At 44.4% G+C, this 23,760-nt stretch overlaps 2 protein-coding genes and 1 long non-coding RNA gene across 5 annotated transcripts; 1 reads left to right on the top strand and 2 right to left on the bottom strand.

The window, feature by feature from the left end:
• Positions 1–240: 240 nt before the first annotated feature.
• On the bottom strand, positions 241–2,721 carry lsm3 (LSM3 homolog, U6 small nuclear RNA and mRNA degradation associated). 2 transcript variants are annotated; one of them, XM_068749102.1, is made up of 4 exons: positions 2,640–2,721; positions 1,650–1,760; positions 988–1,083; positions 241–765 (listed from the first exon to the last, which is right to left on the bottom strand). In XM_068749102.1, the coding sequence occupies exons 1-4, from the start codon at positions 2,658–2,660 to the stop codon at positions 685–687; spliced, it is 309 nt and encodes a 102-aa protein (XP_068605203.1). In that variant the 5' UTR covers positions 2,661–2,721; the 3' UTR covers positions 241–684. The 2 variants fall into 2 exon arrangements, with proteins under 2 accessions (XP_068605203.1, XP_068605204.1); XM_068749103.1 differs by having other exon boundaries at positions 1,650–1,757.
• Positions 2,722–3,982: 1,261 nt separating this feature from the next.
• Positions 3,983–6,641, top strand: LOC137905048 (uncharacterized). Of its 2 annotated transcripts, none has more exons than XR_011105828.1 (3): positions 3,983–4,042; positions 5,048–5,270; positions 6,253–6,641. It is a non-coding gene; the product is annotated as an uncharacterized lncRNA (long non-coding RNA). The 2 variants fall into 2 exon arrangements; XR_011105829.1 differs by lacking the exon at positions 3,983–4,042 and adding an exon at positions 4,124–4,227.
• Positions 6,642–11,446: 4,805 nt separating this feature from the next.
• On the bottom strand, positions 11,447–20,744 carry rims4 (regulating synaptic membrane exocytosis 4). The gene is made up of 6 exons (XM_068749033.1): positions 20,648–20,744; positions 14,989–15,133; positions 14,622–14,734; positions 14,256–14,357; positions 13,681–13,820; positions 11,447–11,665 (listed from the first exon to the last, which is right to left on the bottom strand). Exons 1-6 carry the CDS (start codon positions 20,742–20,744, stop codon positions 11,447–11,449), a joined length of 816 nt encoding a protein of 271 aa, XP_068605134.1.
• Positions 20,745–23,760: the final 3,016 nt, after the last annotated feature.

Genomic DNA, 23,760 nt, shown 5'->3' with positions numbered 1-23,760 from the left:
TTGGATTGTGTAAATCCAAATACGAGGGATTGAGCTGCTTGGCAGAGGTTTGAGCTCCGAGTGCTTTTCTGGGCCAAATTGGAAATGGGCTTTAAAAAAAAAAATCACAATTCTTCAGTTGAATCTGATTTTTTAAGATCTAACTTTCTAGTCATTAATTAAACTATGCAGCATTACAGATTATCCACAAAGTCTCTTTTTCTTTTCTGATTCAGAAGAGTATGTACTATAAAGTTTGACAAAAACGGCTCTTTTTATTCAAACTCCAAAAACAAATGAAAACAAATGTTCGTACATCTGACAAACGTAAGCAGGATGTATTTCCATTTCAAGCACGACCAAAAAAAACAAAAAAAAAATACATAACATATGAACTAAAACCATCCCACAGAAAATTAAACATTTTGCCAATTTTACAGGTCATGAATTTGAAGGAAATAAGGAAAATTATTTTAAAAAAAATACCTTTCTGGAGTATTGATTAAAGGGAAAGTACTTCATATTGCAAGGAACAGAATCAAATGAAGTATCCTGAGAAACTGAAGATAAAGAGCGGACTGGAATTACTTGTATAAGAATATGTCAAAAAGAAATAAAAAAGCCTGAAACACGATTTTTGCAGCCACACAAAAAAAAATGTGGAGAATGTCTGGAGCTCTCCTTCACGCCAGGAAGTGGTCAAAACTAGCCCACCCGCAGAGGCGGAGCTACAAGGACGACGCCGTCTCCCCTGACAAACAGCATGGGGATATTCCTCTTGGTTGACTGAAGGACACACAAATTACAAGCCTTTAAAATCATACTCCATTTGTGGGACGATACATCCACGGCTCTGCCGCCTCCTCCAAGGAGGTTCCCACGAGACTTGTTGCACCCAGAAGGTTTTCGTTTCGTTCTGAAGCAGCTGTAGGTTCCCATTCCCACCAAGCAACACTTTCACCACGAGAGCAGGAAGCAGCGGCGAGGCCGGAAGACGCCACGCTTTACCTTGTAGAGCTCTTCATACGTCTCCTCGTCAATCTCCACCGTCGTCACCGTCTCCTCCACCTCACCCAGGATCATGTTCAGATGCTGATCGTAGGCCTGGGACACACAAACAAGCACCCGCAAAATTAACCTCAAAGACCCCCCCCCCAAAAAAAAAAACTCATGTAGCGACCAATGGTGGGACAGAAGGACGGACAAGGATAAGAAATGAAATAAACTACATATTCAAATCAGAAGGCGACTCCTGAACTACAATGTTACAGTTTAAGGCCCGACGCTAGGAACGCGTCTCGTCCAGAGCGGACACGGAACGCGTCTCGTCCTGAGCGGACACGGGACGCGTCTCGTCCAGAGCGGACACGGGACGCGTCTCGTCCAGAGCGGATATGGAACGCGTCTCGTCCAGAGCGGACACGGGACGCGTCTCGTCCAGAGCGGACACGGGACGCGTCCAGTCCCGAGCGGACACGGGACGCGTCTCGTCCAGAGCGGACACGGGACGCGTCCCGTCGCGAGGACATACGGCGTCTCTTCCCGAGGACATACGGGACGCATCTCGTCCAGAGCGGATACGGGACGCGTCTCGTCCAGAGCGGACACGGGACGCGTCTCGTCCCGAGGACATACGGCGTCTCATCCCGAGGACAGACGGAGCGTCTTACATGCAGGCGGCCTCGGAGCTCCCGGTCGTTCCTCATCTTGACGTAGATCCTCTCATCCAGACTGAGTCTGATCAGATCCAGCGGCTCCTCTACCGTGTTGGTCGTCGGCTGCTGCAACGCACACAGGAAGCACCGATGAACTGCTGCGTGCACGCGCACGGAAGGTCGCGGAAGGTCGTGGGACGCCACCGCCGCTCACGTTTCATCCCCGTTTCCTTGCCCACTGAAAAGGCTTCGGCGTCTGCGCCTCAGATAACGCAGAAGCGTTTTGACACAAGACACGAGAGACAGAGACAGAATCCTCGGGTCCCCCCCGGAGGTTTTTATCCATTTCACAAATTCGGAACTCCCTCGCAGACAAACCCCCCCCCCCCCCCCCCCCCTCCTCCGATGAGGCGCTGTCGTTCTGGGTGAAATTTCAAAATCTCAACTTTCAGCACAAAACCCCAAAATTTGACCCTGAAATAAAAAAAAGCTTAAATTAAATTCAGAAGCCAGATGGCTTGAAAGTGGTCTGGAAGGGGTTAAAAATCATGTCAGAAGTGATTGATCGTAACTCAAATCAAGATTTAGAGAATAATAAGTACAAATGGACAAATGACTGGGGGACAAATGACAGGGGGACATTTCTGCGGCCGGTTCTGGTCCTTCTGGGGCAGCATCAGACCGGTATATAATCCCACAGAATAAACTGACCCCGGACACGGACCCAGTTTGACCAGTTTAACCAGTTCAACCGGTTTAACCGGTTTAACCCGCGTCCTGCGCTGCTCGCTGTTTGCCGTCTCCGTCCCAGCTTCCCTCTTGTCTGCAGTGAAAACACGAATCAAACAGAACCGCCACGTTTCGTCACGAGACGGTAGCATTCCATGCTAGCATGCTAGCTCGCCTGCAGGCCTCTCCGCGCGGTGAACGTAGAGCCGCCGGTTTAAACCTTCCGCGCCTTCCCGGCCTGCGTCGTTCGGAACGCGCCGCGCCGCGCAGTAATACCTGCTCGACCTCGTCCGCCATGGAGTCCGTGTTTGCGCCTTCTAGCCTGCGACCTGCCGGGCTAGCTTCTCGTCTGTGGTGTGTGACGTCATTACGTTCCGTAAGTTGCCAGATCGGGGAGAGAAATGCACACGAACCTTGTATTTTTAGCGAAGACGGTCTGTGTGGTAATCAATAATGTGTTGATCAGATGTGTAATGTACTGAAGGCAATTCTCAAAGAAATGAGCCCTGTATTTATACACAACAGTATTTTATTTTCATATTATTAGACAAAAAATAAAATAATTGCATATGTGAAAAAGATAAGAACTTTAACCTAAACGACGAACAACTTTATACAAATCCCATAAAATAAAACCTTTTTTTCTTTATCTGTAGGTACGAGTTTAACATTTTCCTTTCAAATTTGCTCTACCGGTTAAAAGACACGAGAGAGCTGCAGGTGCTGCAGCGCGAGGCGGCGTCTCATCAGGGTCCACGGCGACGGTCCAGGTGAGGCGGCGTCTCATCAGGGTCCACGGTGACGGTGAGGCGGCGTCTCATCAAGGTCCATGGTGACGGTCCAGGTGAGGCGGCGTCTCATCAGGGTCCACGGTGACGGTTCAGGTGAGGCGGCGTCTCATCAAGGTCCACGGTGACGGTGAGGCGGCGTCTCATCAAGGTCCATGGTGACGGTCCAGGTGAGGCGGCGTCTCATCAGGGTCCACGGTGACGGTGAGGCGGCGTCTCATCAAGGTCCACGGTGACGGTTCAGGTGAGGCGGCGTCTCATCAGGGTCCACGGTGACGGTGAGGCGGCGTCTCATCAGGGTCCACGGCCACGGTCCAGGTGAGGCGGCGTCTCATCAGGGTCCACGGTGACGGTTCAGGTAAGGCGGCGTCTCATCAGGGTCCACGGTGAGAGTAGAATAGCAACATGTCCTTTTTGATCGTGGATCCTGTGTACAATTTACAGCAATCAATTCACCTTTTTGGTGAGACCCTGGAGAAAACCTGCACAGAAAGACCCCAGTTGGATTCGAACCAGAGACCTTTTTGCTGTGCGGTAATGGCACTAACCACTGTGCCACCGTCCTCGCTTGTCGGGGCCGTTGAGGCAGCAGTCTCAGCATTGACTTCCAGACTTCCTGTCCCCAGACGTCCTCCAGCCCTTCCGGGGGGGGATCCTGAGACGTTGTCTCTCCAGCATGTCCTCGGTCTTCCCGAGGCCTCCTCCCGGTGAGGCATCCGAAAGCTGACCCCCCCTCGGTGATCTCTGTGTAGAAACGTGTTCCCTATCCACCAGACGTCTGTACTGGAGGATAAATCAAACCTGGCAACCCCCGACCCGAACCTCCGCAGTCCTCTCCTCCCCCGTTCGGGACCTTTTCATCCTCCGCCTCTTCGTCGGCGCTGCTCGGCGGTAAGTGACGAGTTAAAGCCTCGCCGTTAACACTCCATTACTATTTACGGTTAAATTAAATGACGTCAGACGCATTCGTCAGCCGCTCAGGCCTTCTGAAGCCCGCGAATTCACGTAAAAGGAGAGTCATCCCGTAAACGTGACACGACGCGCGTGACGTCAGCAGCCTCGGGCGCACCGCGGAGGTTCGTTTTCTCCGTTTATCTTTGTTTGGTGTTTGCGTTCGCGTCTTTATCCTCCCCGTGTGGGTCAGTAGCTTAACGTGTTCAGGCCACGTGTACAAATGCTATTCAACAGGTTGGACTTTTGTTCGCGGCGGTTTTATTTTATTTTAAATAACCGTTTAAAACAAAACGACTATTTGGCTGTCATTAGACTAAAATACCGTCATTTCCTGAGCGCACCTGATTATAAGCCGCAGCCACTAAATATAAAAAGCATGTTGCACATATATAAGCCGGTAACATGAGATACGGTAGATCTAGGACGCACAACACTCTTAGCTGTTATTAATTAAATACACTTTGTATTAATCACACTTTTTATGAGTTTGTGTGGTGAAAATATAGAAAGGAATTAAAGATAACCTTAGTTGTAGAAAAGCGCAGTACTGTTATCAATACTAAAATAAAACATAACACTGTATACTTTACCTTGGTTGTTGAGAGTGTGTGGAGGATGAAGAGGACTCCTTTGAACACACTTATGGCTTTTTAGCCCCAAGTAGCAATTTTAACTTTATTGGGAGCCATAATGAGGGTCAGATTAGGAAAAAAAACACAGGAAACGGTGGCGTAGTGGGTAGCACTGTAGCTGTAGTTGTCGCTCTTAGTCACGTTCAGTTCTTTGAAAGCTCTTTTTCCTTCTTCGATAGCCAGATCGATCATCTTTAACTTGAAAGATGCATCATTTGCATTTCTTTGTGTCTTTTCCATGGGGGGGGGGGGGGGTGCAAGAAGCACAAAATGGCACATCTGAAGACTTTGATTCCACTGTGTTTGTTAGGTCTATAGTCAAAGATCTCTCAATGAATCAGTCGACCCGAAGGAATGACGCCCCCTGAAGGTTGAGTGGAGCAGTGCAGGTGAGGGAGACTCCTGGCTGAGCTGATTTGTCTAAGTGAGAGCAGCTGCCCGCAGCCCTTCAGCAGCGTCACACTGCAGTCCGGACTCGGAGTGTGGAGAGCGGAGGAGAACGCGGTTCAGCCCAAACCGCAGAGAAGCCGCCGGTATGGATCGACTCGTCATGTTAACTCTGGGTGGGAATGCTGGTGCGTCACTGCGTCGATGATTATGATGCGTTAACGAAGTGGCAGCAAGTCATGTTGCAAATCGGCACTTCAAATCATTTAAGTTAAAGTTACACTGTAAAAGCATGTCATTTGAATTTTGAGTTAAAGTTACAGCGTTAAAGCATGAACAATAAGAGGGACTGAGATGTTGCTGCCCTTTTTGGAGACTGTCCATTTGTTTTCATTTGAAGGTTTACAACCTGATATTCCTCCAAGCACAAAAAAAAAATTGCAGAGAGAAAAGAGTTGTTCCCGCGCATGTTTAAGGTTGACCAGGCCCGTTTCAAGTTGGGGCAGAAGCTGGACGAGAAGTGAAGGAGGTCTTGACAGTGTTTTGATGTAATTCGAATCGTTTCATTGCCTGATGTGAAGAGTCTAGAGCCGCATCGTTGTAAAGGGTTCAAAGCGTTTCTCGTTTCTTATTCTGTATTTTAAGCATCATAAAGTGATGAAAACACCCCGTCACGTTTTCACCGTCCCATCGTGCGATCTGATCCGACCGCCTGTGCACGGCAAGATGAGAAGAAAGCGGGAACTCCACTTTGTTTGTTTTTTATCAGACCATCAGGGATCTTTGCTTGAAATAAACCTTGCTATATAAAATTTGCACTTAAAAAGTAATTTATTCCGAAACAATCTTCCCCTGATGTTTTCCTGTTGTCGGAATGTGTGTGCGCCTCCTGTCTAAGTCCAGCCCAGTGCTCCGTGCTGGGGGTCGGCGTCAGCTCAGGAGGCAGAGAAGGGCAGTGGGTTACCCATTCCACCCCCTGCTGGGTCGTAGCGCTGCGGTGGAAGAGATCCCTGCTACACAATCTCTCGTAGATAATAATACATACAACTTGACTGATTGCATTTCTGTCCATTTTCTCCTATATCCGTTGTTGCATCTGACTCTGCGCTAAATAATTATATCCTGCAGGAGAGGAGGAAGGAAATGACCACGAGATGGACCCGAACAGCAGGACAGCAGGACGGTTCAGCTCCTCAAACCGGCGGATCGTTTCCAGGATTCTGATCAACTGGAACCTTTGCAAAGTGTCGAGATTAAACAACGTTGTTCAAGAGACTTTAGTTCTGCGTCATAATCGAGATTCGTTTTGATAAAGTTGTAGAAAATAGATTAATTGGATTTACGCAGAAAGGATGCTCTCTTAGATTGATGAAGACTGATGTATCAAGAAGGTAGATTTAAGAATATCCCTGATTATGCTAATTGTGTGACATAATTAACGGGATGGAATTCATTCTATGTTGGGAGAGATGCACTTTGTACAGAATGAAGTGATAATAAAGCCGCATTTGATCACTTTTGAATGTTTGATCTTTGAAATTGTGACTTTTGTGATTAAAAACTGTGGTTGATTATTCAGTGACGCTCTGTAAATGAGTTCCCACCATTAGCAGCATTATGACTTCCTGACGTGATACTTAAATAACTTGAAGCAATGGTTTGGAGAAAATGACACAGAAACCTTTTTGAGTCATGTTGATGGTTTTATTATTCATCCTTAGCCCTGGAAAAATGTATATTTAAGTGTTTAAGGCCTCTACTTACAATATAATTAGTAGTAATATGCAGTTTACATCCATGTGGCAGACACAATTCATGAATGGGTTCATGTCCGGTGATGAATATGTTGACTGTAACCTCTACATAGTTTAATAAATACAAAATGTAACAAATCAAATGAGAATCGATCAAACAAATAACATGAATTACTCTTAATCCTACTCGGTATATATCGTCTCACTCCAACAACGGTGAAGGAAGAAAATGGATCTCGCAAGGCTCATCAGAACACGTTTAAACTTACTAATGCCCGTCTGGATCTGTATCCACCAGACACAACCCATAATAATAACCCCTTTAGGATTGGTTTAGAGTCATTACCATAAAAGCTACAATCAACACTCAGCTACAGGTAAGTACCGCAGGTTAGACATACTACACAGAGATAGAAACTATGGGCTATATTAAACATTTCATATTTAAATCAATCTTGACAAAGACAAAGTAAATCCCCAGAAATGGCGGTACAATCATTCTGCTGTCCTGTGAACAGAATCACGCGTACCTCTCCTCTCTTAACAGCAGGTGGCAGGATGAGCAAAGAGGCGGAGCCTCTGTCAGCCGAAACCTAATTTCATAAATCAGTGATTTTATTTAAAAACTGTAAATGTCTGATCAATTAATGGAATCATTGACAGGACTAAACACAAAGCAAAAAAAAAAAAAAAAGACAACTTTGGCAAAGATCAGCTGAAAGCTGGTTCCATCCTCAACAGGCTCCATCTGGGCTCCTTAACAGGAAGGGGAGGAGACTAGATGACAATCCTGAAAAGATGGTGGCAGTTATGGAAGAGATTGACAAGCAGCGTATTCAATGAACCAAATACTGTCCTGCATAATACTGTTCCTGTTCAGCAAAAAGGCGAGTGATGCCATGTTCACTGTCGAATAGTTTCCAGTAGAATACTGCAACGTTATGTACTTTGAGACAACGCGACAGTGTTGAAAACCACATGCTCCATGAATATATTCACATGGTGTCTGTTAATGACAGAATTCAGTTTGTAGCAATGCATACATGTAATTAAGTCACACGTTACAGTCCAACCACAAACAGAAGTTCTACCCACAATGCCTCTTTTTCGGTTTGTGTTCTCCTATTTTATTCCACACTGAAATGATTCACTGAACTGAAAGATGATTGAAAGCTGCCATCTCGTTCTCACATTTCACTTTAAAGAAGAAACATCCCCGTGCTTCATAGTCTTCATAGAGTCATTCTATGCCTGTAAGTCGTTCTTCATGAATTCATTGTTAATTTACTTTTTGATGCTCATATTTTTTTCACAGGCTGTATTTATTTGTGTTGTTTCTTTGTTTACTTTATTTTGGCTTGTGTTTGAGGAGTACACTGTCTTGCCAGAGAATAGGAGTGTAATTGTAAAACATGTTTTCACTATTTAAGCAGGAACTTGATCCCATAGTAAATTTCTAAGTGTGAGAACTATTTTCCTAGTTACAGTACTAGAGGCAACAAAACATTTTGCTGGGATCAGAGTAAGAGAAGTTAATTCATTTTAAATACCGTAATGTATTCAGTTAAATATTAGCATTGTACAACTTTTATATCACCTGAATTACTGTTTTAATTCATTTAAAGGTATCCCATTATTCTGTCAAACAGCTGGTCATGGTTTAAATTAGATGAATCCTATTCTATTCTCTTCTTTAGACTTTTTAAATGTGTGGAAACGCTTCTATTCTAGTTCCTTCGGTGAACACACAGCTTTTCAGGGACATATCACGTAACTATACTAATGGATTTTTATTTTCTTAAAGCTGCTATGTTTAAATAAATAAAATAATGTTCTGCTGCTTTCTGTAGTGTTTGGTTCTTGTCTGGGAACAATTAGTTCATACTTTGCCTCAAGTTGAAGCCACATCTCAGATGATAAAAAAATGTATTCATGGATTACAGATTTTGATGACATGGACAAATGAACATAATGATGTGCTCTTTGATGCTAGAATGCATTTATTTTTTGCTGATTTGTAATTCTCCATCAGCGAGTTTGATTCTATCTATAACCATTGGTAGGATTTTCATCACAATTACACAGAAACACCTGGACAGAATTGCACGGGTTGGGATTTCATAATTTCTGTCCATTTAAAGTGAATTACTTTAAGTTGAAAATCTTTATTAATTAAGATAAAATCATGTAAATCAATTTTTTGCTTTTAGTTCTAGAGAATATTATTGTGGTGCAACAAGAAATCACTTTGTATAATAAACATTTAAACTTAACACAGCTATTTTACTTTTGTTCAAACCCTCTAAGCACAAGAACAAACAATATTTAGCGCATATATATTTGATCCATGGTTAGAAGGTTATGATAACTTCTCAAGTCAGTAAAAGTCCTATTAGCATACACAAAATTATTTTTTTAAGATAACTTAAATTGCTTGTGAATTTTATAATCAATGAATCTGACTGTTATCTAAGACTTTATAGACTTCTGACATTGTCATTTCCCACATTTCACCCTGAATAACAGAAAAAGTGCAATTAATGGAAGCTTTTTAATTGTTGCATTTCATATTTGTATTTTAAAAATAAATAAATAAATATCGGTACAGTATTACTATCCCTGCAAAACTGTGACTATAAACAGGTCTATTTTTCAAAGATTATTATTCAGCTGAAAATTATTATAATGTTAAATTTGTAAGAGAAATTCAAACATGTTTTGGAATCCTGCTTCATAAAAACCAAACTATTTTACAGATTTCTTTAAATGTACTTTGAGAAAAGAAAAAATCCCCAAGAAATGAGGAAACGTTGAATTCAAAATTCTTTACTACGTTTCATGTAAGCATTTGTCTTTTAATGTTGCAAGCAGTATATCAGTTCTCCTCTGACACTATAGCTCATGCTCTTATAAATCTCTTTGCTAAATAATTATAAATCTAAATTAACCATGCTAAAGCTACTAGCTGATGCTACAATAATGAACAAGGACATATATTCCCCTGCTCAGATTTTAAGAGTAATAAACAAAGTGGATTAACTTTGGCAGTAAAATCTACACGTAAAAAGACAAAGAATCATAAAGTGCTTGAATAAAATACTTTAGGTCTTTAGCAAGCTACACATTTCTTCACACTATGCACGTTGTGTCCACTTTAAGGTCATCTTATTTTTTATTTATTTATTTATCTGCAAACCTGACATTAGTCCAGATTCTTTGCTTGAAAGATTCAGACTACATTTTATGCTTTCCATCCTGTCCCCTTTTCTCTCTGCTGATGCTGAATGGTAGCGCATGGCTAATCTTTAGGCTCATTGGAAATGTATACTGTAGAGCAGCAATTTAGAAAAAAAAAGGGACTGAACACTGCCACCACAGATTGTGAGTTTACAACCCTCCCTCGTGATTTCATGAAGAAGAGGAAGAAGAACACATTTCAAGGTACTTAGAAATTGGCAGAGTAGAATTTCATTCATTCGTTTTCTTGAAAAGTTATTGTAGTAATAATAATAATAATAAAAGTAATTGTGCCGTCTTCGGCTGCTTATCCGAATCTGGGTCACATGACTAGAGCCTATCCCAGCGGCCATCGGGTGGGATGCCAAAAAGTCATAGAGACAAACATCCATATCTATCTATCTATCTATCTATCTATCTATCTATCTATCTATCTATAACCAGGTAAAATGGCATTTCAGATAACTTTTCTAAACTGTTTCTTTTAATTGCTACCAAAGAAACTACTGGCCAATTTAAGAGCACTTTCTACAAGAGAAGCGACAGTAATCAGTAAAATGAACTTCTATTGCGATTGCCTTTTAAATCACCCACTGACACGTGGGCTTCGGGAACGCAGAACGTCCTTGTTATTTATCTAAATAATCTGTCCGGGAACTGAATGACATATGGCACGGATGGGGTACAACCCTCCTAAAGATTAAATGGTTTCATCTACACCTTAGTTGCTCAGGCACAAAGGGGGCCAAATCAACATTTTAGGGTCAAACAAAACGACAAAAACCCAGCTCAGGTTATTGGCTTTGCCTAGTATTACAAAGCACAATGGCTTGGTTGGTCATGATGAAACCAGTTAAATGTTCCGTTATATGGGCTGTGCCCATTCTGTCACAAAATGAGAGGCCAGAATGTCAAACAGTCTGAAGACAGTCTTACGATCATTGCTGACTTTGATCGGTGTATAAAAAGCAGTCCTGGAAATAACAATCTTCTGTGTTCTGGGCTTGAGGACTTGAGATCTCTAAAGAGTTTTCCTGTGAATCAGAGGGATAGACCCAACGACAAAAGCGATTCTCTTGAGTGTTCGGAAACAGTTTGATACAAAACCAAAAAAAAAAAGATTCAGCTCCAATGAGCCAAACCCAACAAGTTACTGGTTAGATGATTAAAAGTGTCCTCGATGAAGACATACATCTCCTCCAGTGGCAATGGGCCATGGCTGACCTGGGTGCAGGGTTAGGCGGGGTCTATATAAAACATATTGGACATTTTTCTATTTCGGATTTGGTTGAGACAGCAATGGAATCTTAGGCAAAACAATATTTGCATGATTAAGATCGCTCGCAACAAGGCCCGAGAGTGCTTTCCAGGGACATCTGGGAGGAATGACGGATCAGTGGGGCCATTTTTGGGTCCACCATTGAAGAGGTAGGAAAAAGCTTGTACCAACCAATCACCATTGTACTGAGGTCCAATTCCTCCAATAAGATTCGTGCCACGCCCATGAAGCATTTGCGGTCCATGCGTCCATAGTTGCCCCAAACTATGACCTACAGAAAAGAATGGAAAAATATAAAGTGTGATGGGAAAAGCATGTATTCATGATATATCATGAGCTGAACTTTGATTGCAATAAAGTTATACGGACTTTAAGACAGAATCTGCTTGATGACAAACATGGTCCAGACGTGAACTGTCTGCACGCGTTACCATCTCTGTCTGGAGTAGAGAGGTCTCACTCTGTGCCACAGTGTAACTATCTCTGACAAAAAGTAATGACAATAACTATACATATACAGTATATCCGAGTCCTGATCGGGAGATAAAGTCAAAGGTGACCAGGCTATTACTGGGTTTTAACATCCACTGGGCTCATCTCTTTGGTTTCATGATCGATAAATAGGAACGCAGATATGTTGCGCTTTTCAGTTCATGTTTCTTTCACTCTTCTATAAAAGTTAGGAAAGTTGTTTTTATAAAAAAAAATATTTCCTTTCTTATCCAGGGTGGAGATGTGAGAAGGACCCTGCCAGGTTCTCTACATTGCTTGATTGTGTCAGTATAGAAGCCATTGTCAATTAGCATTTAAGGAACTTTACAGCTAAGGACGATCACCCTGGATATCTGTTGCTCTTGATAGTGTTAGAGGAATAAACAGACCTCCTCAACAAAGAAGGGGTGGAGAGTGGTTGGAGGAAGGGACCAGAGCCGCCGAGACATGAAAGTTGAGGTGCAACTTCATGGTCCTGGGGAGTTGGAGTCTTATGGCCAGAGATGAGGAGAAGAAAAGGCCCCACAAAGCAAAGGGCAAACTTACAGGTTTCCACATGGAGGGGTCAACAGCCAGACTCACTGGCCTACTTGGTAGAGGGGGCAGAGGTCCTGCAGTGGTCTATAATGTGCAGAGCTCTGGAAAGCTTGTGCCAGGCCTGGCTCACACACGGGGACAACGGTGGACCAAGGCCAGAGCAGATGGGACACTGACCTCACCCTCCCTCCAGTGCAGGAAACAGTGGAGCTGATAGCCATAAACACACTGGAAGGGAGAGAGGCCTGTAGAGTAGTGCATCATGAGCATCCTCATCCCATATGAGACATTTACTCCAAGCGGTGGGGGTTTGGGAGACAAGGCAGGGCAGACTAGTCTATAGGGCTGTGGGTAGTACCCAGAGAAGGGGCTTACAGAAACAGAGCGATGGGAGCAGAAAGCCTATCAACACTGGGAAGGAGACTGGGGAACATCTCTGGGAAAACCGTGCCAGAAACAAAGTGCACCATCGTTGACGATCTGTCCACGACAGTATGTAGGGCAGTAAGAGATGCAAACCCCCGACAAAATCTGCTTGATGACAAACATGGTCCAAACTTTACACGGATGACAAGAGAGGACGGAAGGAATGAGGGAAGACAGGGTCATCAACATCAGGTCTAAATTCAAGAGAAGATGACGGAAAGGTAATCACATGAACTCGCTGAAGAATAAACTGGCAGGTTCGAGCAAATTCTTACGTGACCTGGGCTTCTGTTTTCTGTGCGGCATGTGGGTTTTTAAGATTTGTGTGGCGGCGCAGAATCAAGTCAGATGTTTTCTTTGTGGCAGGAGGATCCATTTTGACCTGATTGCTTCATGGTCCGTGTGCAATGGCTGTAATAAATATAACTGTCGCAGGTAAATGACAAGAGAGTTCTGCATCACAAGGTACTTTAAAACAAGCTTTACAAAAGCATAGGAGTCAAGCAGACAGTCTCTGCGTTCCTGAAGATGAAGAGCATGAATGCTGCACGTTTTCATGCCCGCCGTGTGAAACGCTGCTTTATGGCACATTCCACGGTGTTGTCATCTTGTCCCAGACAATAAATGCAAACCAGCAGCTAGGAGGCCCGAGTTTACATTATTTGGAGCCTTTCCTAAGACTAACCATTTCTTTATTATTCTTTGCCTAAAGCTAGCCTTTGTGCGCCGTCACGTTAACCATGTATTTTAAAAGCTTTTTGGCTGGAAGGTTTTACGTAACATCTTGTCCATTTTGTCATTTTCAAACGAAAACATGAAGTTGCATCTTACCTGCACCACCTTCCCCTGTGGGCTTTCAGAGAAACCAAAGACTTGGTTGTAGACAGGGTCCAGAGACTTCCTCACCGACTTGGTCTTCTTCTTTGCTACACAGATCCCGTTCTGCAGGAGGTAAATTTTGATGTAGACCGCTGAAACCACAACGGGTGGAGAAGTTAAACGTGAACCGAGGGACGACCCGTCCAGAGGACGACTCTGTTTTCCATCTGAGCCTTTTTAGCTGATGAGATTCAGAAGCAGATAATACTAACACATTGTATTTCTAATGTTCTTTACACACAAGGCAAGTGCTACATAAAGCTCTTCAAACATTAGGTCAAGGTCAAATCAAACACCAAGGTGAGTGACCGAGGAGGAGATGCTTTTGGATCTCTTACAAAGATGGCGTGTCACGTCTGTGTAACTTCTTAGTCCTCCAAGTCGAGGTAAATCAAGAAGAAGAAATGAGCCAACTGGACTCGCTTCAATGTAGTTGAAGACATTTTACCTCTTATCCAAGAGGCTTCTTCAGCTCTACCCGACTAGTAGAGTGTCCAGATGAACAGTCTACAGTGGTGCAAACTGACCTGGAGGTCCCTTTGAAGCCGGTTTCATGGTCAGTCCTCTGGCCTGGATCACCTCCACCTCCAGCCCGCCATTCCTCTCCATCAAACCGATCTCCATTTCACCTAGATGGTTTAAAGGAAGGGTCAGTCTAACACGAGTGTGTGTGTGTGTGTAGAATAAGTACATTTTGTGGAGAGATGAAGCCACAGTTAAGATACAACGGCGACCACACGGCCCTGATTGGCTCTGATTGATGGTGTATCCTAGTTTCAGCTTGATTAGTAATGTCTGAAGAATCATCTTCTGAGTTGATCTGACACTGTCTAAATAGAAATGAACTGAATTCACTTGAAAGGGATTGTAAATGTGAAAATGTTTTCTCTCACCCATGGATGTTGTCGCCAGCGTCTGTCGCCCAACAAATTGGGCGGGTCCCATCCCATCCAGGAAGTCACTGAACTGTGCGTCGGATGCGAGACACATGCCGCTGTAGTTCAGGCTGTAGAGCGTGTAAAAAAACACACACACACAGAGAGATGGAGACTTGAACACAACCAGGTGGTTGTCGTCGTATTTCGATTAAATGGGGAACAAGAAACAAATGAGTGGAGGAAGAGCAGAGAAACATTCAGAGTGAGGGGGACAACCTTCAACAACATTCATATCATGAATATCAAATAACTGCCGGCATGTAAATGGGCATTTATCTGGTGCTCAGGAACGGATTCATCTTAATACGAGTGGCTTACTCACTTGCCCTCTGACCCATAGCTGTTCACGCTGTCCTCTATAGACTCATGGCTGGCCTGGCGAACCGTCCGGCTGGGCATCTCCACAGCGAGACCCGTCTCCGTGCTCCTCTGTATCCCCCCCTTTAACTTCCTGCCTTCTGTATCTGCTAGAGGGCGGCACACACACACACACACACACACACACACATGTTGCTGAGCCATCTGACTGAGATGAGCAGTAAACCGAACAATGCCCTGCTTCAACACTTACACGACATACTCATAGCACAATGATTGTTGAGAATTATTATCAATAATTCAGTGATTTAAGATTGTCATTGAGTTTATTAAGTAAACGAAACCACAAATTGATCGGACTTGTTTTGGGTAAATTTGGCTGCAATAAATAATGATAGCTATTGAGAAAATTAATTCTCAATTTAACCTATTTTTCAAATAGCAACACGGGGCCCCGCCCTGTAAACAGGGAATCAATAAAGATGCTATCAGACTAATTAACCAGTGAAGAGTTACATTTGAGTCCTGACCAGCATATATAAATTGATTTCCTCAGACCATGGCGCACGCATCACAGCCGCGTCATTGGCCAAGGCCGATCAGGTGTTAGGACGCGAACAACGGTTTGGTAACGTCTACCACCCTGCATCACAAAGATTCTTAGAACGGGTCAATCAGACCTTAAAACAAAAATAAATCTGACCTGCCGACCCCATCCATGGATTGATATCTGCGTTCATCACTTGACTTACTAAACATGCACAAGTGTGCACTGTCAGAGGAAGGCAAAGAGCTTCACCTCCCCACATAGTACATCCAAGTACACACACACGCAGCCATAATGTATTTGTAGAGTTATTCAAAGTGACCTACTACAGTGCTATTTCTATCTTTGATGTGGGACAGGACGGCGGCAGATTTGGGTTAGTGCTTCCTCCTCCATGTGATCGGTTACCCCCCGTCCCCCCCAGTCCAGGAACCCAAGGAGGATGTTCTGTTGGATATACAGGTGCAATCCTGCAAATCCTCCAAATGATAAAAGAGGGATGTACTACTATTACTATTTCTATTTACAATTTAATACTATCATTTACAGTTTATATAATTCAGTTGAAACCAATGTTCCCTCTGATTTTTCATGTGTTTGAACAAACTCCCTGAGCAGACCCTCGGACAGAAGTGACGTCTGGGCTCGGTGCCTGGACATCAAAAACAGACTCCTCCTTCATCCTCTGGAAAACGTGCGTCGCTCGAAAAAGAAAACATCTCCCCAAGTCTCACCGTTTCTTCTTCTGTTTGGGCTCCATCTTTAACACTCGGTCTACCAGAATTCTGCAACGACTAGAATGACCATAGCAGTCATTTTGACTGCTCGGACATTATAATTTGGATTATTGTTATAATGATCTAAGAATAGGTGGAATAGGTAAAAAAAAAAAAAATCTGGCCACTAAATGAAAACTATAATGATCGAGTGCTTTATTTATTTCATAGACGCAACATAACGTCTCTGCAATGACGCACGCCAACTCCAACTGCAACAGTTATCTCTGTGAAGAACAAAGCAAATGTATCCTGCTTTCAGAACCGGTTTGTGTCATCATTTGACCTTTAACAATGCTAATTATTAAATATTATGAACATTCCAGGGCAGCCAGCCAGCTGAAGACACTCTGCTGTTGCGATGCCAATTAGCTTTGCTTATTTGCGGATTTGAGATAAAAAGGCTGTGCAATCCCACACGATGCGGGACGACTGGTCACCCTCCATCAGAGTCTTCCTCACCAAGGCTCTGAAGCAAGGCTGAAGCCTCCATAACTTTCGTTTTATTTCTACTCTTTTGGGTTAAGAGTGAAGCTATAACTAAGTTTTAGCTTCAAAGAGCCTAAAAAACAAACAGACAATAGAGCAGGAGAAAGCAGCAAAGAGTGACACATGACGCCCTGTAAAACGCATGCGGTCAATCTGACTGCTATGGTCATTCGAGGTAGTAATAAAACAATGTTATAATAATATATACACTCATTTAGGAAGAGTCAGGATCCCATTGGTACAGAGTTGTTGTTTTTTAACCAAGCTATAACGTTGCAAATTTTGAAAGCAGTCAAAATGGCTGCCTTGGTAGTTCTAGTGTTAAAGAGTCACGTCTCCTTTTCACTCTGGCGTGCTGAGATGACGTCACCGCCCGTTCGTCTTGTCATCATTATAAAGGGTCGACATCAGCAGCACGTCGCATCTTAAGCGCGTCTTCCCTCCGCATCGGCCACGCCGCTTTGTTCGCTCAAACACCTGTGGCGGCCGCGCATGAGGACGCCCTGCGATGGCGTTGATTAGCTGCGTAAAAACGCACGTGACTCATCGTTAGCTGCAGCAGCCGGTCAGCGGTCAGCGGTCACTCACTGGCTCACGTTGAAAAGTAGCACAGCATGAATTTTTACGTGTTTCTTTTATTTTCAATTTAGGTTGGATTTTGTTTTTGTCCGCTGCGGAGGTTTTCGCTGCGCAAAGACCGCATCAGCGGTGCACAATTGCGCGCGCAGCTTAGAGGGAACGTTGAAACTATGCATTATTGAACAACTGGAATAGTCAATCATTACTAAAGTCCATGCCATAAAAATTGCAAGTTCAAAATAATACGTAGTATTTCCACGATGAAATATCCAGTGGGAGCGAGATTTTTTGTTGCTACCGAAGACACTCCAACGATCCCACACTGCAGTACGTACTGCATGGTTTTTGTTTAATTCCTATTGGATGAGCTCACCTCTGCCTGCACACAACGTTTTCATTGGCTTCTTCTCTTGTGGAATCTATAGGGGGGGGGGGTGGTAAAGCTAATGAGTCACCAACCTTATTGCTTTCCTGTCCACCACCATTCTCACAAATCTGGTCCAAGACTCATTCTGAGTTATCTTTGAAAGTCGATCATCTCCAAGAAATTGTATCGCTCTCTCCAAATATTAGTGTTAAAAGGTGAACACACCTTAAAAAACGAAAGAGTCAAATGTCCCTCTTTAAAGCGCCGTCTGTGCGTGTAGTTCAGCACGTGTGAGGTGGCACAAAAAGTGTCTGCTGTGACTCACAAAAGTTGCGATGCGGCAAACCAGAGAGCCGAGTCTCGTGAGTTTGTCTCCCTGTGGAGCGATTTTAAAGAAATCAGAGCAGATATAAAAAGAGCTGCTTCACATTCAAACAACACGCAGACAGAAAAGGGTAGGTCACACCTCGAGCCTAAAATAACAGAAGGGCACAGACACAGAACATGTACACGATAGATACCTTTAACATACTTTAAAGAGACACTTTCAGCAGTGCTCTTTTAACGAACTCAAACGCATCGTGCATCAATCTTTCAGCAGCACCGCGCACTGACCCGTCATCAAACTCCAGCTTACCAACTGTTTGCTATTTACATCAGCAGTAATGCCAGATCAAACTGGACTCTCGGCTTGTCCCGTGAGGGGTCGCCACAGCAACCCAACCTTCTCCACTTCACCCTGTCCTTTGCATCGTCCTCCCCAACACCAGCCACTCTCATGTCCTCCCTCACTACGTCCATGTCTCTTCTCCTGGGTCGTCCTCTAGCCCTGTTCCCTGTCCCTGCCTCTCCTCTGGACATGTCCAAACCATCAAAGTCTGGTCTCTCTGACCTTGTCTCCAAAATGTCTAATCTTCACTGTCCCTCTTATTGTCTCATTTCTAATCCTGTCCAACCTGGTCACTCCCAAGGAGAACCTCAGGATCTTCATCTCCTCCACTTCTAGCTCCGCCTCCTGTCTCTTCCTCAGAGACACTGTCTCTAAGGAAGCCGTCCATCATGGCTGTCCTCACCACTGTCTTGTAGACCAGGGGTTCTCAACCTTTTTGACCTCTGGGCCAGATTTCATAGGCATCCTAAATTCTCCTCACATGTTTTCCAATGTAATTCTTTATGGAGTTGTGTAACTGATGACTTAACACGTCTTCTTCCAAATCTTTATTTTCCTTCCATGGTGCTGCCCCTATTTAAAACAAATATGTTGTCTTCTTTTTTTTTGTCATGCTGTTTGATGTCACATTATTAGCTGTTGCGATTGAATCCTTGTCTTTGCTGCCTGGTCCTCAGCCAACCATCCATTTGTCCTGCATTAGACTCAAAGACACTGAAGAACATTTTGGCTTCATCCCGCAGGGATCAGTGTAACAAATGAACACTTGCAGTTGGCTTCTCCTCCTACCCTAGAATAGATCTCTTTTCCTTCCAGCTCATTTTGCATGCCTGACTTTTCTGGGACAACGCTGCAGCTCAGAAGCGCACCGGCGTACGCTCTCATTCTCTCAACCTTCCATTCCACATCTGTCACATCTGTCTCCATGCAGCTTCCGCCCTCGTTTTATTTGATATATCTCTGGACTGTCGCTACAGTACATCTGCAGAATCATTTTGTTTCACTGAAACACAATTTTAAAGCAACAAGCAACAACCATTCACTTTGTGATAACTGCACTGTGCAAAATGTAGTTTATTTGCTGCTTTGGAGGCGAAGCTTAGTGAATTGAACGCACTGAGAAATCTCTAGTGTCTTTCGTTAGGATGCTCCAGTAACTGCCGTAGATTAACGGGGTGTAGCTTCTGCTAGCCGCCCCCCCTCCCCTGGCAGATCCTGGTCAGCTGGGACACCGGGAGTCCAAAGCAGCAGAAGCCCACCGTCTGCAGTGGCGTCACAGTTTTTCATCACCCGCTTCATGTTTCAGGCAGATTCTGCCCACTCAGCGACACACCCTCTGAGAAAGAAACCAACGCTGGGTTATTGAAAGCTTCATTTTGAGAAACGTGAAGTTAGCGTTAGAGGTGACATGGAAGAGGGTGACGGCCCCCGTCATGCCAATAGTAAGTCCGTGCTACTAGGACAGGATGGCTGATGGCATCAAAGGCTACACGGAGGTCCAACAGAGCAGGTCGAGATAGAAATGTCTCGGCTGATGCAATTAAAAGCAAAGAATTTTAAACTTAAGAATGCAGACAAAACCTTTTACATGCAATTCCCTTGATTCAAATCCAAAATGGATGAAATAATGAACATGTAATGAAGATATGGTTAAATTAATCTTTGGTAAATCATATTAAGTCTCATTAGATCTTGCAATTGAGTTTTACTTTGTAAGAAAAATGCTCGATAGTGAGGACTTTCAAGCATTTAATTATTAGACTGGCCTTTGTACAGTCCTATATATCTAATCATCTGGATCATATTATAGTTATCGGTTATCGGTTGTAGAATGTTTCACCACAATGCTCCTTCTGATTGGAACATTAAAAATACCCAAACTTGCAATGAGGGTCGAAGATGAAACAGAAATCCTGGATTCTGTCTCGGATGCGTTCCCATTCCAACGCAGCCACAAAATGCATAACTTTTAGAGTACTCCCTCTGCCAGTCCATCAATACCACATATAATATTTGAAGGCATATAAAAACAAACAAAACAAAACATACAGCGATAAACATAAACAGTATTTTTCAGGACACGTTGAAAGGTTATTGATCGAGTCTTGTCATGACAGTTTACTACACAACCCCGGCATGTAGAAGTCAAGGTGCTTCGGTTTCTGTGTTTAACAGAGAAAGTGACTCATCAATAAGCGTCTGTCTGTGTGTGTGTGTGAAACCGATGCCACTCACCACCATCATCATCATCAAAGGAGTTCATACAAGGGAAGTAGATGGCGAGGGCCTCGAAGGATGCTGATAGGCTGATGCGGCTCTGTGATCGCTCCATGTAGAGGCCTGCTGCCGGGCCCGGGTCGGCCGGCTTGGCCAGGCGCGGCTGGGCATTCTTCACGCGGAGTACGGCTCGCGGCGTCTTGGATGTCTGTCAGCTGCCTCCCACGGCAGATCCACCTCTCGCCGAAAAGACAAGTGGAAGTGCTCACACCGAATGAGATTGGTGTCAGAACGTACTTCCTGACTTTTGGGCTTTAAGGGTTTTCATGCTACTTGTGGACAATTGGATACAGGAAATTGTGCGATGGTGCCAAATCATCCTGATAATAGAAACATCTGTTGGTTTCCCAAAAAATGATGCTTGTTGTTAATTTCTATGGTAACGCATAGCAGACGTGTCTCCCCTTGTTGTTTCGTCTTTAGCTCCAGGAGTTGACTTCCATTGTGAGGCAGGAGCTGGTGCACATCCTTCTGCTCATTGCTTCTAGTCTGTAGGAGTCCAGGTAAGAGTCTGATGAACCCGGTGTCAGCTCCTTACCACAATGACATGACTCTTAGAACTCTGCACGCCCGTCTAACATCCTGTGCATTAGCTGCTCAGATGCTCGGTCTGCTTTAGCTCCTGGAGGAGGGATGTTGGAAGGCGCCGCCGATGGTGAAGGTGATGCTGATGCCCGTCTGAATTACATCTCCACGTTACCATTTTACCAGCCTTGTCATTTTCCGAGAACCAAAGCTCACCTTTCCTCCATGCAGATGAACGGAATATCAAACACTAGGAGATGTCGGCTGCAGGAGCTGCTCCAAATCTGCCACGTCTCCGATCCCAGATCAGCTGGGCGAGCATTAGTCACAGCAGCAAACGTACCTGGGGGGCAAATCTGTTGCATGAGCCTAGATTTGAACATGTAGTTCAAATGCTTCTTCTGCCTTCTGCTCTCTTCGACCAGGACTGTGTCGCTCGCTCCAGTGTCCGAGCTCTGCTGATTGTCTTCTCCTGAGACGGGAAAGGATGGAGAGCGAGAGGGGGGGGGGGGGGGGGGGGGGGCGATGATTGGGGAGGGGGAGCTGCGCTGTCAGAAGGTTAACAGCTTGTGTCTGGTTGGACTCACTCACCGATGAGCTGTATGGGGAGCAGGAGAGAGTGAGAGCTGAAGGAGAAGGAGGGGGGACATAGGGAAAGGAGAACAGACTGTTGTTGGCAGAGCAGCCAATCAAAACGGGGATGAGGGAATATGGGTGTGACTTTGGCACTGTGGAAAATATGCAGGAGTGGATGGGTTTATATTAGCAGTCTGTCCTTTCCTCTCCATCTCATTGTTGCCCATCAACCATTTCCAATCAAATATTACAAAGTATGTAAATCAAAGTTTAGAAAGAGAGTTGAATTTCTCTCATTTAATATAGAGACAGGCCGAGAGCACCAACTAATTCAGAGAAATGTATCTGATAGCTTAGTCACTGAGAATCAGACTCCATACGGACAAACCAGAGACGAGTTGGGCTGGAGAGCGAAACTGAGACTAAAACAGATCTAGTCCAGATCTACTCTGAAACAGCAACGGAGAAAGTTACTCCTCAGTGGCAAAAAAAAAACACAACCCCAGCAGGATGGAGTCACACTTTGAGTCAGCTTTGTCATGAGACTGTAGGCAAAGATACACAGCATAGCAGAGACTGTAGCACCATGCCCCCCCCCCACTTCACCTTTACACTATACCACTGGTTCTTAACCGGGGTTCGGTGAGTCGGTCTCAGGGGTTCGGAGGTCAAGACACACCCGACTCATCGTGTCAATTCGTGATGACACGCCCCACTTGGCCGTCACTGGCTGCAGATAATCACATTACATTGCTTGGCCAATCAGTGCTGCGGGGAATTTAGTGCGCTCAGAATTCAACGTGTGACTGTCCTGGTCGTACGTCGTGTGATTTCTTTCTTAATATTTTAATGTTGAGCCAAAAAAGAAAGTGGGCGGACAAATATGTACAACATGGATTCACATGCATCACGGAGTATTTTTTATTGAAAGATATAGCATGACAAGTCAATACAAAACATCAAACAAAAAACCAAATACAACTAGAAAGACAATCAGAGATTGCAGACCCCGCCTCCAAAAGACTATTCGATCTTGTGAGACAGTAAACAGGGCTTCCGGATCAGAGGGGCCAAACCTGCTCTAGCTTGCTGCTCCGGAACGTACTACAAGACTCCTTCTGGACTCTTTTTCCCATCATGCCATTCGTGTCCCTCCCTCTTAAAGTGGCAGTTTACAGCACAGGCACAATTCCAGATGTAAAAATAATTCTAGAATCTGGATCCAGATCCGGATCAACGCCATTCTCGGGGAGGACCGAGCCGCGGACAGAACCTTGCTTGTGTAAAATTTTCAAGTGGATTGGGTTACTAGTTTTTGAGTTATGCGCTCGGACAGACAAACAGACAAACAGACAGACAGACAGACAAACAAACAAACGCACCCAATTGCAATACCCCCGCCTCCTCTTCGGCGAGGGTAATAAGCTTTCCAGGGGGAGAATCTGCATGATTTGCAATGACATGTTGAGCAACTCTAGTCTCGCACCAGCAAAAATTAAGGTACACTTTTTGAAGCTACATGGAGATGGAGAATCGTTATTGCTAAGAAAGCTCATTCAATCATTCGTTCATTCATTCATTCATTCATTTTCTACCGCCTTTCGGTGAATCTCAACAGAACAGCTCACCTGAGGGTGGGGAGACAATGACCCTTCACCTTATGAATGCTGATGACTCCTGATGAGTCTTATTGTCTTGGTGGTTTCGGTGGTTGTTTGTTTCCTGCTCCAACAGGAGTATCTGGACTCTCTAGTCTCTCCAGCTCCTCGGTGGCAGGGGCCCGGGGGTGGATGAGATAAACCCTGAGTACAGCGATGCCAGAGTCAACCTACAGAAAGGCATCAACAAGGCAGAAGCAGCCTATAGGAGCAAGACTGGGGATCACTCCCCGGAGAAGCTCACCAACTTCAAGGGCAGCACGGATCCAACCACCTGGACCAGTAACGGGTCGCTTGCTGAGGAGCTGAACC

Source organism: Brachionichthys hirsutus, chromosome 15 (assembly GCF_040956055.1).
Source record: "Brachionichthys hirsutus isolate HB-005 chromosome 15, CSIRO-AGI_Bhir_v1, whole genome shotgun sequence".
Lineage (NCBI taxonomy): Eukaryota > Metazoa > Chordata > Actinopteri > Lophiiformes > Brachionichthyidae > Brachionichthys > Brachionichthys hirsutus.
This window is presented reverse-complemented; position numbering and strand designations above follow the sequence as displayed.